Source organism: Rattus norvegicus, chromosome 4 (genome assembly GCF_021556685.1).
Source record: "Rattus norvegicus strain SHRSP/BbbUtx chromosome 4, alternate assembly SHRSP_T2T, whole genome shotgun sequence".
Taxonomy (NCBI): domain Eukaryota; kingdom Metazoa; phylum Chordata; class Mammalia; order Rodentia; family Muridae; genus Rattus; species Rattus norvegicus.
This window is the reverse complement of record NC_141537.1, coordinates 149924194-149941620: the sequence shown is the minus strand read 5'-3', so window position 1 is coordinate 149941620 and position 17427 is coordinate 149924194. Positions and strand designations below refer to the sequence as shown.

General features: G+C 52.3%; 2 protein-coding genes across 13 annotated transcripts in view; one reads left to right on the top strand and one right to left on the bottom strand.

The window, feature by feature from the left end:
- Vgll4 (vestigial-like family member 4) overlaps nt 1-5581 on the top strand; it is a 113590-nt gene extending 108009 nt beyond the window's left edge. For 5 of the 8 annotated variants that reach the window (XM_087656901.1, XM_087656902.1, XM_087656903.1 and 2 more), the window contains 3 exons: nt 1376-1571; nt 2555-2678; nt 2997-5581. In XM_087656901.1, coding sequence (XP_087513027.1) covers nt 1376-1571; nt 2555-2678; nt 2997-3268 — 592 coding nt within the window. In that variant the 3' untranslated portion in view covers nt 3269-5581. 8 annotated transcript variants of the gene reach the window in all.
- The window catches only part of Atg7 (autophagy related 7), a 208594-nt gene continuing 196029 nt past the window's right edge, over nt 4863-17427 (bottom strand). For 4 of the 5 annotated variants that reach the window (XR_015685581.1, XM_087657594.1, XM_087657593.1 and 1 more), the window contains 1 exon segment: nt 6198-6426. Coding sequence is in view for 3 of the 5 variants with exons in the window: in XM_087657594.1 (XP_087513720.1) it covers nt 6394-6426 (33 nt within the window). In the remaining 2 variants the exon portion in view is untranslated. 5 annotated transcript variants of the gene reach the window in all.

Below are 17427 nucleotides of genomic sequence, written 5' to 3'. Positions count from 1 at the left end.
GGTTCCCCATGAGTCTTCCCACCCCCAGTTCTGCACTCTGATGTCTTCTTTTCTCTGTGCATGGTCTGCAGCTCAGGGCAGGCAGATTTCCTCTCCCCAATGGTTTCAGTGCTAGTGTAGGACAGGCAGAGATGACCAACAGTGGTGTGGCTTCTGCCCTGAGGGTTGCACTAGAATTCAGGGCCACTACACATTCAAGGAAGCACAATATGGCTGTAGTCTCCCTGAGGATGGTTTGCAGCAAGAGCCAGCGGTGAGCATGGAAAGGCATCTGGAACAGCCGATGGAAGAGGTGTTGACTGCTGATATGTGTGTGTGTGGTGAGAGCTGTCTCTGTAAGGTCAGATTTGCTTAATAAGAAGATGGCTTTGAGATGAACGAAGGGAAGCCACGGAATAACGCCACTACAGAGTGGGCCGGTCAGTGTACGGCAGGAGAGTTTTATGGGAGACCACCAGAGGAAAAAGGAATACTAGGTACCCAGGATTTGCTGTGTCATTTCTTACAATTGAAAGTTAATTGGCCACTAATTAAAGGTATGGCTGTCACATTTGTGGTGTGTGTGTGACATTTGGTGGGGGGCAGGCATGGCTGCTTTTTGCTCACAGCTAGAGTGCACATGACCTGCTTCCCTGGTGGCAGAGAACAAACGGGCCACGCAGGGGCTCAGAGAATAACCTGAAATTTCCAAAAGTCTTGGGACTCATCTCCCATTTTCCTTTCAATTTTAAAGTTGAACAGGTTTGCTCTGAAGGTTGGTTAAAAAGGGACAGAGCCCCAGGGGCTCTAGAATCAGTGGGTGGAGGGAGGAACACCTTGTGTCAGCTGGGCCTTGTGGGTTCTCATGCCATAGTTGTACTGATGCTCTCTCCAGACCCGTGTAGAGGCAGCATTGAGCAGCTGGCCTGCAGTCCATGGGGCATCTCCCAAATGTGCAGGCACTCACAGCTCACGGGAGCTGCTGTCTCCTGCAGTGTCTGCTGCTCTGGTTTCTGGGTACAAGTGCTGGCCACTGGGAGCAGACACCACTGTGGTCCCACTGCAGAACTGGCGTATAGGATTGCACAATTTCTTTGGGTCAGCAGCATTCCCGTCTTCCTCAGTGACCAACTGTGCCCAAACTGACCATGAAATAGATCTTATATGTAGGCAGGCGACACTGCTAAGTAACATGTCTGCCAGTAGGAAACAAGGGAGGCCATGAAGTCAACTTCAGTCCAAAGGTGCCTCTCCTATACTCAAGGCCTGGTTCCACAACTCACCTGTTGGTCCTGCCCTTAGCATTAGCATAGGAATGTCATGGAGCCATCTGGGGGCTCCTCACCAGGGCCCTGTTTGCCAGTCATCCCACTCTGAGCATGGCCCTGTTTTGCAGGAATAAGACTGTCAACGGAGACTGCCGCAGAGATCCCCGGGAACGGAGCCGCAGTCCCATCGAACGGGCTGCAGCCCCCGCTGTAAGCTTGCATGGTGGCCACCTGTATGCATCCCTCCCCAGCCTCATGGAGCAGCCTCTTGCCCTGACTAAGAACAGCAGTGACACAGGAAGGTCAGCTGTGGAGCGGCAGCAGGTGTGTATGTCAGGCAGCTTGGCCAGTTCTCATCTAGAGGTGGCCACATCAGGCTGGAATGTTGGCGACCAAGAGCTCCATGGAGAACCCCCGAGCAGAAGTCCCAAAGTGAGGGGACCTTGGTAACCTCATTCCTTTGGCTTCGTCTCTGCACAGTGCAGGGTTGGTCCAGATGAGTGCCTGGCCCTGGCACTCTGTTCCTCAGGACTAGTGTAGCAATCCCCTTGAGAGGCCTGTCCTCACCCCATATGATTTCATAAGGCCTAAGTTAAATGTCAGTGGATTGCTTGGGGCTCAGATCCTACAACGTCAGTGGTCATAACCTGGAATAAACACAGGCTATTATTATATTATCATTATTATTATTAATATTACTACTACTACTACTACTAAAGGAAAATAAAATTATTGCTATTTACAAAATAGGCCAGACCTGATAGTATAGGCATATAATCTCAACTACTTGGAAGGCTGAGGCAGGAGGATTACAAGTTTGAGGCAACTTCAGAAGGCCTTGATTTACAAAGAGCAAGAGTGGTAGGGAGAGGTCATGGGCACTTGCCTAGTATGTACAAGGCTTTAGCCCCACACAGAAAGCCCCAGAGACAGCAAAAGGGCACAAAAACTGCAGTGAGAGACTTTAAAAGCAGAGGCAGCATGCGGGGTTAGGTCCGTGTGACCCTTGGTGGACTCTGAGCCTCTGGGCCTGTGATTCCTAGATTTGTACATACAGGGCCTGGTCATTAGGAGATGCTATGTATGTGTCGAGGAGCTCATCTGCAGGGCACCCCAGTCTAGTCTCCTCATATTGTGTAACACAGTTGACCCCAGGAGCAGCTGAATGCAGGGAAGGCCCCTGTCAAGAGGAGCTGGGCTTGCTGGAGGCGCCCGCTTAGTAGAGGAGCTGACCTGCCTGTCCTCCCTCCCTCCCTCCCTCTCTCCCTCCCTCCCTCCCTCCCTCCCTCCCTCCCTCTCTCCCACAGAACCGGCCCTCCGTCATCACCTGTGCATCTGCCGGCGCCCGCAACTGCAACCTCTCTCACTGTCCCATCGCACACAGTGGCTGTTCTGCGCCTGGGTCTGCCAGCTACCGGAGACCACCCAGTGGTGAGTTTCCCACCATTAGCCTGTGGCATGTGGGAACCCTGGATTAAGCTACGGGCTGTAACCTCTCTTCCTAAAATTCACTTAGTATTGAGTTTAAAAACAGTGTTTTAGGGCACGTGTGCACCTTGAGTTGGCCACGGTTCTGGTGGGATGGAGGAAAGAACCTTCTGTCCCTGCCCCCTCTGGGCTCCAGGATCCACAGAAGACCAGAGCCACCATCATTGCTTAGTGCCACAAAACTGTCTGGCTTTACACTTTAACAGTGTGGTCAGCTATCACTGACTGGGGTGCTGTCTGTCCTCTGACCCTCCTTTGCAGCGACTGCCACCTGTGACCCTGTGGTGGAAGAGCACTTCCGTCGGAGCCTGGGCAAGAACTACAAGGAACCAGAGCCAGCACCTAACTCCGTGTCCATCACTGGCTCTGTGGACGACCACTTTGCCAAAGCACTAGGTGACACATGGCTTCAGATCAAAGCGGCCAAGGACAGCGCATCCAGCAGCCCAGAGTCAGCCTCACGCAGGGGCCAGCCAGCCAGCCCCACTGCCCACATGGTCAGCCACAGTCACTCTCCCTCTGTGGTCTCCTGAAGGGGGGAGCCACCTTTCCACCACACAGGAATCTGCATGGTTTGCCTGAGCTTTGAACAGTCAGTGCTTAAAAAAAAAAAGCAAAAAGAAAAAAAACAAAAAAACAAAACAAAACAAAAAAAAAAAAAAAGAAAGAAAAAAATCCCGGGTTGGGGGGTGGGGGGATGGTTTATTCGCAAAACCATGTTGTCTGGACTTTTGTTCTGCTCTGTTTTATACTTGCTTGGTGTTCATACAAGGGGCCTCCATGTGGCAGCAGAACAGCACGGAGCATTATGTCCAGCAGAGCATCCTTGCTTCCTGCCCTGGCTACCAAAGAAACTTCTGCAGGTCTGCCGCCTGGCAGCCGGGACCCTGCGGCCCTTTCTCAGTCACAAGCCATGATGACATGGGGATCCGGACGCTTTGTGCTCTTAGCTTTTGAGGCTGGGCCTGCACAGCTTGGCTTCCACCTGGGGGCTGGCTCCGTCTGCATTTGCATGTGTCTGCCTGAAGAGAACTGTCCTGATTTGCACTAGGGAGGGCAGGGCTGCCTGCTGGGCAGTACTGAGGGCAAACTGCTAGGGAACACTTCTGACCTTGTGTGCTTGCATTTGTTGCTGAACTTGGAAGGTCTCTAGCAGGTTCTAGGTCTTTCTCTAGGCTTGAGGTGCTCACAGCTGGACTGCAGACTCCCCCGACCATGGGCATTTACCGTCTCTGAACACTGCAGTTTGCGAGGCTGGTGCCGAGGCTGGAGGACTCTGTAGTGCTTCTGACATGGTGCATGTCTCAAAGAAAAAAAAAAATAGCTGGTTTCTATTGACTAAGCCCAGACTGTAGCACTGACTGGCTTCTTGTCGGCATTAGCCTGTTTCGTCAGTCTCAGCCCTGGATACATTCACTGCTGGCACAGCTGTGCTTCTGAGATGAGTCAACGCTCGCTCTGCTCCAAAGAGGAGCGCACAGCCAGTGGGTGTGGCAGGCTGGGGAAGCCCGTTGCTGCTCATTTTCTGCATCCTGGGCTGGGGACTTGGAGTTCATGTCTTTAGACTCCTTGATACACAGACTGCTCCTTTCCAACTCCTGGCCAAACATCAGGTGCCTGACAGCCTGCAGCACGGAGCTGCGTGCTCGTCCTCCTATGCTGGGGCCAAGGCTGTACACATTCCTCTGACTATACAGTTATTCCTGCACCACTATTCCTGCACTATTAATAGCTACTAACTAGACATTAGAAGCCAGCAGGACAGACACGGCTGGGGATGCCTAACAGCTGCTGCTCCTCCCAGCCTTGAGCATTTCTGTCCCCTGGCCTGGCCCACCTAAGGGCGTCACTTGGCCAGGAGCTCCTTCCTCACAAAGCATTATGGACTCCTGCACGTGGGAGCCCATGGGGCTGACTTTCAGTAGGAGGAAACAGGTTAGCTGTTGAACTTGGGAAATGGGCACAGGTGGAAAGGTGGGGACTGATTCCCGTAGTCGCAGGGTGACTACTGGCCTTTACAAACATGGACAGCCCTCCTCCTGCCCCGCACAAGGTTCACTCCACTCTCCTGGGCTTCCAAGCTTGGCATTCAGGCCCTTATATTTTCTGTAGGAAAAAAAAGAATTGTTCAGAACACTTTTTTTATATAGGTAATTTTAAAGACCATCATTACGCTGTGCGTAAAGAATGTACAGAGAAATTTGTAGGTATTTTTTGAAGAACAATTAATTTGTTAATGATATGTAGCTATTTAATTTTCCCTTTCCCATCGTAATCATTCATTGTTGTTGTTGTTGGGAAAAGTTGACCTTTTTTGTCGTGTGTGTCTGTAATCGTGCAGGTACACAGTTACTCCACGGCGACACTGCGTCCGCATTAACAGCCACTAGTTTGCTATTCTACAGGCCACTGAGGTTGTCACAGGAAAACAACCATGCCTCGGACTGGCTCTGTGGGCAACGGGCCTCAGATACCCGTCGGTGAGCGGGTCATCGCTGTTGGGGGAGGGAGGAGATGGCCGTGCGGGTTGCTGGTCCCTGGTGCACTGACCTATCTGGAATAGGTCGTGCCCTGGAGCGGGATACCGCACACATCAGCTGAGGAGTGCGCCGTCCTGCCTGGGCAGGAGCTTGTGGCCTCCCCAGAACCAAGCCATCTATGTGCGTGCTGACCCCTCTCTGTGTTTGTAAATCTGTAAAATACCATTTTCTGTGGCCTGTTTTTTTTTTTTTTTTTTTTTTTCCCTGGAAGAAGAAAAGAAAAAGGTTTGGCAGGCCATCTTTTTTTTTTTTTTTTTTGTACTTAAAAGTAGCCTTAAGAACAGTAATAAAGTGCTCTTAAACCAAGGCTGTGTGTGGCTCTTGAATTCTAGGGTGGCTTGTGGGAGCCTTGTACAGATGGGTAGGGCCACTCCTAGCATCTTTGTTAGGCCAAGGTCCTCTGCAGTCCCCCTTCCTGCGATCTGCTGAAGGCAGCCGTGAATGGGCTTCTGTTCTGGACCTGAGACCTCAGGTGGGAGAGCACAGTGCCGGAGGGGAGCTGCTAGGAGCAGCACATCTACTTAGGACCGGTGACCACAGCTGCCAGGGGCCTGCCAGGAGCGACCCAATGAGGCACCTGACCATGGCCCAGCCGGACACACCCATCAAGCAGAGCTCTGCCCTGCCCTCCCAGCACAGGGCTGTGGCAGGAGCTTCTCCACCCCTGGAGCAGGGTGGCACCACAGCATGCCCACAGCTGGGGCAGGCATCTTGGTGTGCCACTTGAACACTCGAGGCTACAAGCTCAGCACTCACTGCTCCCCAGGGCCCACAGCAGGAGCCTTCCCCGTGGGGCTCCTAGCACGCCTTGTCTGATCTATGTTGGGTCAGAGACCACGATGAAAAGGTCCTGGGGAGTCCTTTGGCACAGTGGGGGTGTGGGGGAGGTGGCCAATGCACATGGAAGGGCCTGAGCCCCGGATCAGTGGCAATGCCGAAGTTATTATTGAGTTCAGAGCTGGTGAGATGACACAGGAAAGGGTGCAACTGGGCAGCAGAGGGCACACCCTAGTCCTCAGAGGTGTGGGGATCAGGACCAGGGACGTGGCAGGGCCCAGATCACCAGTCCTGGGGTTCAGTTCTGCGCTGAGGGCCAAGTACTCCTGAGCTGTGGTTGCTCAGACGGTCTCCTCGTCACTCATGTCCCAGATCTGTGTAGACAAAGGAAGATACTCAGCTGAGGGCTTCTGCTGCCCCACGATGCCCACATTTCCCAAGTACAGCTGCTATGACAACAGATATATACTCCCTACAGGCAAGTCGTAGGCCTCCCAACATGGGGGAGGGCTGATACCCTGTTTCTTGTACAATGGGTTAAATCTCAAGTTTCTTCCTTCCACACGGGCAAACTCAAATGTGTGCAAACTGAATGTGAACCGGGAGCAACAGCTGGGCTGCCCTCTCTCCATCCTCTTCCACATCCTTGCTGTACCCAGCCACCCCCGACTTTTGCAGCATGCACCACTGGCCCAGTCGACTTGTCTAGCTGTACCCTGTGCTTGAGAAGCTGATCTCGAGAGGGCAGAAGCTCTCAGGGACCTGGAAGGAGAACTCTTGTCATCCTGTATGTCCTACTGTCTACACTGAACTTTAGGCCAGGTGCCAACAACACTCTGGGGCAAGGGAGCTGGCTGTCACTTAGAACAGCCCTCCCCCAGCAACCCCAGGTCACCTAGGCAGGATACCAGACCAGAGACTACCAGATCCTCCTCAGTGTGTAAACTGAGGGAGCACAAGTGCCGGAGGGGAGCTGCTAGGAGCAGCACATCTACTTAGGACCGGTGACCACAGCTGCCAAGGGCTTGCCCAGGAGTGACCCAGCTGGACACACCCATCAAGCAGAGCTCTGCCCTGTCCTCCCCTGGGAAGCCCAGGGGTGCAAACTGAAGAGGGAACCCACTCTAGCAATATCCTGAGAAGGAGGTAGCCCCTTAGGCCAGTCCTCTGTCCCAGTAACTCCTGGCAAAAATCCTGCATCAAGGTGGCCTGAGGTCAATGCAGCAGGTCCCAAGACTCTGGTGCCCTAAGCAGCCTAGGGCCCCTAGAGAGCTATGCCTTCAGAGCCTTCCAAAATTCCTGGAATGGGTTGCACAAGGATACCTTAGCCCTTGCAGAGCTGAGAGAAGGAACAGCTTATTGGCAGGAGGCAGGAGGCCTGGCCAAGTTATGTTCATAGCAGGGCTGGCTGTCAAGGATGTGGCGAGCAACACAGAAAATGACTTCTCTCCTGCAAGGGTGGCAGGGCCCCTCATACTGTCCCTCTGTTTCTACATAGGCTCTTGCCTCAGAGATAAAGAATTTGCCACTGTCCTGTAGGGCACTGTCCCTCTGGTCCCAGATCCCCACCAGACTAGTACCTGTGCCCATGGGTGAGGTGGCTTTCCTGCCCATATTCAAGAGCCCCTTGACCTTGTCTTTTGGTCTGAAGTCTGAGTCGGGGAGACACAGAGCCATCTAAGTTGCCGCATGATTCAGCTACATTCAACGGCACGTTTGCACAGCCACCTGTGACGCAGGCTGTGTGCAGACCTGGGGCAATACTCAGTAAGGGGGAAAGTGAGAAGTAAAAGTTTCCCTGAGTTCACACAGCCAAGCTGGAGAGACTTATATAGGAAAGGCTGGCAGCTAGTGTGGAAAGGGACGCTGAGGAGGGGACTATCAGAACAAAAGGAAGAAAGGTGAGTTCTAGAATCTTCTGCCCTGCTTTCCTGGGCAGTGGCATTCCCTGGATGGCTAGGTAGAGTTTGTCATGTTAAGACTACTTGTTCCTGAACCAGGTGCTTAGCTCAAGGGTTGACCAAGTGGGACTGTGCTGCTGGCACTGCCTGGGCCACCCAAAGAGCTTACTGTGAAACCACTGGGATTTTCCAGACCCAACTTCGAGGGCCACTAAAGGGCTTTTCCACTAGTGCAGCCTGGCCATGCTCACCGTGGGGCTCACACGGTATGGTACCTAGGCCTGAACAGGGTCCAGCCATCTTCCGCATGAATGAAGACTAACTATGGTGACTTGGCAGAAGTTTGAACAAATGTTAATGTGTGGTGCTGGCATAGGACAGTTAACAAGTTTCACTCAATAGCCCAGATTAGCCTCGAACTCACAGTAATCCTCCTGCTTCAGCCTCCCAAATGCTGGAGTTATAATTATAATCCACTATGCCAAGTTTCCATGTTTTCTAAAACTTTTAAAATGTCTACGCTGCTTAGTTGTTTGTTGTCCTGACATGAGTTAGACCGATTTGGGAAGAAGAAACCTCAATTGAAAAAAAGTCCCTCCATTCAGAGGCAAGCCTCGGGGAGCATTTTTTGGATTAATGATTACTGTGGGAGGGCCCAGCCCACTGTGGACAGTACAGCCACGGGTACAAAGCTGGCTAAAGGGCTCTGAGTCTTCAGTAGGCCCTGCTTACAGCCAGAGAAGGCAAAGGTCTCTTCAGACACACAAAAAGAAAGAAAAATTGGACAGACACTTCACATTGGACACCCGTTGGTTTTCAGGGACATGCCAACCAAAACACAAGAGGACAGAGATGATGGTTTAATGGATAAAAAAAAAAAAAATTACTTGCCATGCAAGCATAGATACCCAAGTTCAAGTCCCTAAAAGCCATGTTGAGCTGGGCATGCTGGCATGTGTGTGACCCCAGAGCTCCCACAGAGAGACTCGAGGCAGAGACCAACATCTCCAGGAACTCTGGGCCTGCTAGCCTGCAGCAGAGTGTCAAACATCAGAACTTCCCACAAGTGAGGTGGAAGGCGAGGACCAACATGCCTTATCTCCTTCATATGTACATGGGTGTGCATGCACATGCACACACATACACATACACACATCATATGCATATAGTTAGTTAGGGTTTCTGTTGCTGAGATAAATACCATGTCTAAGAGCAACTTGGAGAGGAAAGAATGTATTTCACTTACACATCACAGTCTCCCTGAAGGAGGACAGGGCACGGATCACAGCTCTGCAAGGAAGACAGCAGGCCATGCCTCAACTCTGAGACGAGAGAAGGGCCCTTGTAACCAGACCTTATGGGAGGTGCCAGAGTAAGTCTGCCTATGGTGTGCACCATGAGTGGAGGGGCCTCTTCATACCCAGTCACAACCCGGGAATGACACAATTATATTTTGGGCTATGTTAAAAGTGTTCATTTGCTAATATAAACATCTGAAGCCACACTGCAGCTGTGAAAGCTGGGGCTGCCATTCCTCATGCCTTAATATAAAGACCTCTGTGAGCCTCTGCACAGCCCACTCCACACCTCCTACATCTCTCCTCTGGGAGGGACAGAATAGGAGCCGAGATGCACTGTGCTGGGACTGGGTAAGGACCCCCTGAGCCTCCTCCACAGACTCCCCAGGAGGAATCAGAACCCCTGAGAGAAGTCGAAAGGCCTGCCATACTCCCTTCTGAGGGATGTGTCATTATCCCTTACAGACCCTTCCCAAGGCAACTAGGTTTGGGGGCGGGGCTATTAGTGGTAACACTTAAGACCAGGAAGGGCTTCCTTGGATAAAAGACCTGAGGGAAGCGTGAGGGCCAGAAGTGGACGAGGCTTATGAGACGATGAGGCTGATGGATGTGGACTGGTGTCCGGGCCATAACATTCTAGGCTGACAGGCAGGCAGGAAGCAAGGTACTGGAGGGGGTAAGGGGTAGAGGGTGTAAGCAGAGAGGACAGTGGAGGTCACAGCCTGGGAAAGCTGGGAGCTGAGGGCAGGGCTGGCTGTGGGTACTGTGCAGGCACCTGGTGCCCATCGGAGAAGCAGGCAAGGGATTGTGCTGCTAGGTCTCCATGACCCCTCTGGGACAGTCTTACAGTGGTGTGGGGCAGACACAGGCCTGCTTGTCCTACCAGGGTAGGAGATTGGCAAGGCTTCCCATGTGGTGGGGTCAGTGAGGAGGAAAGGGAGCTCCTGCAACTACTCACCAGTGACGTGTCAGTTCTAACTGGGGTTGCTATGGCGCTGGGGACCGGGCCATCAGATCACAGACCCTCTGGTAGCCTTTCCTTGTCTTCTAAAACCCAGGCCACACACCCTGCAGTTTCTTTCCTGGTGGCTTCTTTCCTACCCCGTTTGGCTCTGAGCAAGCCTAGCCCTACCCCCTTGCAACTGCACTGTAAGGTTACAGCCCATGCTCCTTGGCAGGTAGACTATGGCATATGGAATCACATGGTATGCAACTTCCCTCCATCCCTCGAAAGCCTTTAAGCATCGGAAAACCCCCTTAGTTCTTTTGGCTTCCAAGCACAAACTAAAGGACCAGTCTCCTCTCCCTTCAGGACCTGTCTTGTCAGCTCACCTGGTTTTTGAAGGGAGGTGTTCTTCCTCCCCACCTCTCGAATCCCCCTCATGCCATCCCTGGTATGTTCTGTGCAACGCCCCTGCGCCCACCCCCCCCCAGCCTACTTCTAGGGTGAATTACCCTCATGGTGTAAATAAAGTTGTAGATAAAGTTGGCTCTGAGAGGAACCTTATGTAGCTCCTATCAAGTTTTATGTCAACTTGACACAAGCTAGGGTGGTCTTAAAGGAAGGAACCTCAATTAAGAAAATGACTCTCTAAGATCAGGCTGCAGGCAATCCTGTAAGAGCATGTCCTTAATAAGAAATTGATGTGGAAAGGCCCAGCCCATTGTGGGTGGTGCCCTTCCTGAGGAGATAGTCCTAGGCTCTATAAGAAAGCAGGCTGAGCAAGTCATGGAAAGCAAGTCAGTAAGCAGCACCCTTCCATGGCCTCTACATCAGCTCCTGCCTTCAGGTTCCTGCCTTATTTGAGTTCCTGTCCTGGCTTCCTTCAATGTGGAAATGTGGGGCAAATAAATGCTTTCCTACCCAACTTGCTTTTGGGTCATGGTGTTTCATCACAGCAGTAGAAACCCTAAGAGAGCTCCTCCTGGAACTTTCCGCTTGGACCTGTTTTCTGTTGTTGTTATTCTTGTTGTAATAGACATGTGGAGGAGGTGGAGAAGCAAAGGGAGGTGACAGCTCCCCACACCTAGAGACCTACCCACCTTCTAGCACATTCTCTGTGGCATGGAGGTCAAATGTCCCTCTGAGGAAGGGACATTGTCCCATGAAAGCCAGGGTGAGGTACATGTAAAAGAGGTAAGGCGGGTCCCACAAGCCTGGACTGGAGTCTTTGCCTCCCACCTCAGGGAGACCCAGAGCCTGCACCCCTGGCACAGGGAGGGCACAGGGCCTGTTTGCAGGCAGGATTTAAGGAATATGTTTACAAATGAATTAGAGGAGAAAATCAACCCTAAGCCTGTTACCAAGCAAGGAGATAAGGCCAAGAAGTGAGAACAAGATTCCTAATGTTGGGATCCCAGGTGTGAGTCATTCTTCTTTGCTCAGTGCTCTCAGACCAGAGGCACAATGGCAGCATGTGTGTGTGTGTGTGTGTGTGTGTGTGTGTGTGTGTGTGTGTGTGTGTGTGCGTGCCTGCGCACACAAGCGTGCATGCATGTGTGTACCTGTGTGTGCACACAAGTGTGTGTGCGCGCACTCATGTAGGGGGTTGCTCTGGGAACTGGGTTAGGGGCCTTGTCTGAAGGAAGGATTCACACATCTAACTGCTTTCTTCCATGTCCCAGGAACTGATGAGCAAAAATTCTCAGGGAAGTTTCAAGACAGGAGATCCTTGAACAACAGACCCAGCCCACTCCTGCTGCTTCATTTTAGTTTGGAAGATAGGCCTCCTCTAGGGGCAGATGTCTTTAGTCCCCTCCCCTGGCGTGTCAGTGAAGGGGCTCTGGAGAGTGTCACCTCAAATGGGAGTGGCTGAGGTAGGAGATACCTGACACAAGGGGGGCAAACCACCTGCAGGCTTTGCCTTCTCTGACCTTCACTGACCTTCAAAAGGGGCAGCCTAAGCACAGCCCACTAAGTGCTTCAGCCCCTCTGTGGATTGAAGGGGAGGTGGGATGGTGGGGAGACGGACAGGGGAGGCTGGGCTTGTTTGCACTCTCCTGAGCTTCAAAACACATTTTTTAAATTAGGTGGTAAGAATACAGGGTAATTTTTGTGGCACCAACACACTTTCTTTCAAGCTATGATTTATATATTTGGCCCACATCTTAAATGCACTGGTGATTGAGATAAATGGCCGTGCTGGAGGCTGCAAAGTGGTTTCCATTATGCAGCTCTGATTTTGGGTTCCTTAGAAAACCTTAAAGGGGCAGACGCATTCACGGCCTGTGCTCTACCTCACAGGGCTTTTAGGGTCACCATTGGAGAGGGAAGGAGAGGGGAGGAAGGCAGGATACCTCGGAGCTCTTAGAGTGTGCACAGGTTTCCTGGCAGCTTGTTTTAACACTTTATGTAGAGTAACAAAGGGGACCTTCAGGATAAGGGACCCATCCAGAGGGAAGTCTTGTGCTAACAGGTTTGTATCCTCTGTCAGAGTCCTGAGGGCTCTGCCTCTTGGGCTGACCATCGCCACCCAGGCACAGTACAAACACTGGTCTCCTAACCCTCTCTAAAGCTATGGCAAGCGCATCCAGGTAAGCACAGAAACCCAGAGGGGTGTAGTCTGCTGGGCCCAGCCCTGAACTCCTCCTGAGAAACTAGGACAAGGCCGGGAGACAAGGGGCAGCTAACCTTCATCAAAGGTGCCACAGGATTCAACAGGGCAAACAGCTTTCAACAGAGAGTGCCAGAAGGACAAGATGTGGCAGAGAAAGCAGCTGCCACACACTGCACACCACACATCAGAGTAGGGCTGGAGAGATGGCTCAGAGGTTAAGACTGCACCCAGACAAGCCCTAGTCAGGTGAAGGCCACCCACAACAAACAGGGAGTCAGCACCTGCATGCGCTAAAGACACGGCATTGGCTGTTTTAAGTCTGAGGCTTTTCTTAGTGTGCTTTCTGTTGCTGTAACCAAAGATCCCAAGATGAGTCATTTATAAAGCAGAGAGGTTTCTTTAGCCCCTAGGTTTGGAAGCTGGGAAGTCAGAGCAGTGAGGCAGTCACAGGGCTTCAGAGCATGTGGAGGTAGAACAAGGGCTTAAGAAGCTACTCAGGCTGCAGTGGGAGCATCTGAACTGAAAACAAGTCTTACAACCTGGGAAAACAATAGCTGTTGCTAGCATTTCTGCTTTCTGTGAGCTCTGGGAGTGGAAGGTGAGTAGCCTCACACAGCAGCTCTAAGGCTCCGGCCCTACACCAGCAGGGTGGTCCTGGCTGCCCCAGGCTAGCTCAGAGTGGCTGGGTCCATGCTTGCAGATACTGAGGCCAACGGGCCAGCTGTCTAAGGATGTACCCTATCCGAGGATGATCACAGCCAGCTGTCTAAGGATGTACCCTATCCGAGGATGATCACAGGGGTGCTCGCTCTGAAAGCAGCCGGCAAAGACCTCCCTGAACACAAACATCCTCCACCAGGTGTGCATCAAACTCTGCCCTCCGCTTGGGAAATGGAAAGTTTTGATTTCTTCCTCTCTATCTGGTCAAAGAGCCTGGGAGGGAGTAGACCTATCCCAGCTCCCGGCTCCCTCCCAGGACAACAAAGCAGACAACACAGCTGCCAGGCCTGGCTCTGAAGACTCCGAGTTCCCGGTTACCCTGCCTCACACTCCCTGATCCTGGACTGGCAGGGCCTGCAGAGACTTGGGCCCATGGGATGCTGCGCTCAGCTGCAGTCCTGAGAGACGGTGGGCTTTGTCCAACTTGCTCTAAGGGGCTATCTGTGACCCCTGGACCTTGACTCTCTGCCGTCCTGCTCCTCTGGCTTCAGGGGTCAAAGCTGACCTGCACACTTGTGGCCACTTAGAGCCCATAGGCATCCAGTCCCTGTGGAGGAGGAGCCTTAGACTGTGTTAGATGCCTGAGGACCTATAGTGGGCACAGGGACTCCCACATGCAATCGTCCTTTCCCTGCTGGGGAAGAATAGAAGACACTTTGGTTGTGAGTGTGTGTGTGTGTGTGTGTGTGTGTGTGTGTGTGTGTGTGTGTGTTAGGGTGGGGTAGGGTGTGTCTTTAATCATTAGAGTAAGAAGTGAGTCTAGTAGGATCCCAAGGACTAGAAGGTTCTTGGGAAGCCATTAATTGAGAAAATCTCAATCTCTCTCTCTCTCTCTCTCTCTCTCTCTCTCTCTCTCTCTCTCTCTCTCTCTCTCTCTCTCCCTTTCTACCTCCCTCCCTCCCTCCCTCCCTCCCTTCTCCCTGTTTCTCATTAAAGCCATAGCTTAAGGGCAACATTGTTTTGAGGGAATGAGTGTATCTGTTTTTATCTGGCCTTCTGATGTCCCTGCCCAAACAGAGACATGTCAGAGTGGGTACCCATGGCCATCACTGGACCTCATGGCCTATTGTAAAGAGTGGGGTCCTCAGGGAAGCTTTGCTTCCCCACTGGTTCCTGCCTAAGAAGTATAGACAGGAGTTGCTATACCGCAGTCACTCCCCCAAGTCTGACGGTAAGCTACTTGGAGACCTGTTTGGTCCCCATTCTTGCTTTGTGAGTGCATTTCCACCTGCTCCGGGGTGAGGAACTCAGGAGACTGAGGCAAAGATGTTGGGCTCAATCTTTCCCTTGGGAGGTCTTCAATCCAACCAGGGAATCACTCGGATGAGCCCAGCAGGGGTCTTTACATGGGTGCAGGGAGAAGCCTGAGCTAGAGGGAGCAGAAGGCTGAGTGCCCCGGGAAGGTTCTTAGGGGATGGGCTGGCCTAGGTCATGGAGGATGGAAAGTTCCAGCGGAAATGTCTACATCTTCTCCATGGATGTCCCCTAAGCAGGACATCCAAGAAATCTGACCTTTCATGAAGGCTTCCTGGAGGAGGGGGTCTACAAGGAGACAGAAGCACCAGGGAGCTGAAGGCTGGCGAGGAAGACTGCTGCAGGAGGAGCCAGCAAAGCAGCTTGTTCGTGGGTGTCTGGGCTGAGTCGAGAGAGGAGCAGAACTGATGTCCTAGGCACCGAGACTTTGAAGGCCCAAATAAGAAGACTTTGACTATGGCCAGAAGGCCACCAGGCCTCAGGGGATGGCAGTTTCCCATGTATGCTCTAGGACAGCAGATTTTGAGAGATAGAAGACAGTGGACAGGGCCACTCAGCGCTCTGGGTCATGCTCTGCTAACATGGAGTATGTGGTGTCCCTTCAGTAGAACAAATAGGAAGCCGCTGTGTGTGGTCCCTGCCCAGTGGCACGTACCCGCCCAGCATCAAGGATGGCTATTCAGAAGGGCTGACGTTGTCCAAGCTCTTGTGGTTTGGGGGTGCTGTCTTTACACCATGGCACACAGGGCCTGTGGTGAGTAGCAGATGCAAGGACAGACAGACACACAGCTATAGCTCCAAGGACAACAGTGTTCTGAGGTAACTTGGGGGTGTCTTTCTTTACCTTGGCTTCTTAGGCCCAGGCCTAAATATAGAGATGTCTCAGGACAGGCATCCATGGCTGTCAAGCCTCACACTGCCCAGGTGACAGTGGTGGGACACGGGGCTAACTCATGGCTTTCACCAGAGCTGTTTCACTCATAGATCTTGATCTATTTCAGACTGGTGCATCCTTGGCAGCAGGTGCCAAGGCCAAGACCTGGACCGAGAGGCACGACCATGCCAGCTGGCTTAGCGGTTTCTCCTTGAGACACAGGGTGCCCAGGTGCTGCTGGGCAGTACTTTTCCAGCCACTTGGGCTTGTTCAGGCTGGGTGTCCTCTGAGGTGCAGTGTCTCCCTGGTACACAAGGCCGGCCAGGTTCTGCTGGGCAGTACTTTTCCAGCCTCTAGGTTCGTGGATCCCAACTTGCCCTTCATGGCGGCTCATTCCCAGTGGTGGGAAGCATGCCCCGAGCAGAGTTCCAAGATTTGAAACTGGCTATAACATGAAAGCTTTTCTGTTTTGAAGAGTGAAAATGAAAGGGCAGTTGTTTCCCCTAATAAACACTCTTCTAACCCATTTACAAACAAACCAGCTTTCTGCTTCTAGTTTCTTTCCTGTTCCTCTTTTTCTTAGTTAATTTGATAAGCAACAGGCGCCAAGCTGCGGCGATGCTCTGGTTATGGAACTAAGAAAGAAAAACTGTGGCTTTGAGAAATGGCCTGTGTGTGGAACCCGCTCCACTGTCCTCTCCCATCCCCCCACCTTCCTAGACAACACACTTAAGCTTAATGACTGCCTTGCCTGCTTCAGAACAGAGACTGCAGGGGGGTCCAGAGGTGGCTTAGCAGTTGAACTGCATTCTGCTCTTCCACAGAACCCACATTTGGTTCCCAGAGCCATGTCAGGCGGCTCCCAGCTCCTGTAACCTGTGACTCCAAGGGATCTTATCTGGTGCCTCTAGTCCCTGTGGTCACCTGCACACGTGTGCAAAGCCCAAACATACATGTAACTAAAAAAAATCTTCAAGAAAAGAAAATAGAGATTCTGCTTTCATAAGTTTACAGAACAGAGGCTTTTGCCCTGAGAACAGGATAAAACAGCAGCACAGCATCCAGTTCCAACGAGAGGGACGGGAGAGCAAGCTCCTGGATGAGCCACTGATCAAACCCCGCTGGAAACTCACCCCCCTCTCTCTAAGCCATGACAAGCTGGACTGGAAAACATGCCACAGTGAAGGGGGTTTCTGCACAGCCCCCCGAGACTGCTTCTCTTGTTTTCGTTGGCTCAGGGTATACATGAAAACAAGGGGTGAACTGTTCTGATACCCCAAATAGCTCCCACCCACACCAGCCTTCTGGCCCTGGAGCAGCTTGCCGAGCAAAGCCAGGGTGAAGGTGCTCCCCACATCTGCTCTCTGCCGTGGGCCTTGCCTCCAATCCTCCCCTCACACTGGGGACTCTCCTCTTCCCCGCTGTCTGAAACCTGTGATGTTAGCATGTAACACTCAGAATAGAATAGGTTGGGTCACCACAAACCCTGGTGTTGGGGTATGGCACAAAGATGACTGACAGCCTCTGGTCCAACCCCATGCACACACAGTCAAAACTCCACCTGGTGTCCTTAGCCATTGGCTGCTATGCCTCCTGTTGCACCTCTGGCCCCCTCCACCCCATCTGTCTACTTTGCCCTCCTCTCTTTGGGCCCCAGTGCACACTGGTCCTCTCTGTGCAGGGGACATATCTGGCTCCTTCTCTAGTTCAGAGTCTGCATGACACTTAGCAATGACATACCCTCTGTGATTGTCAGTGGCACAGAAGTGCA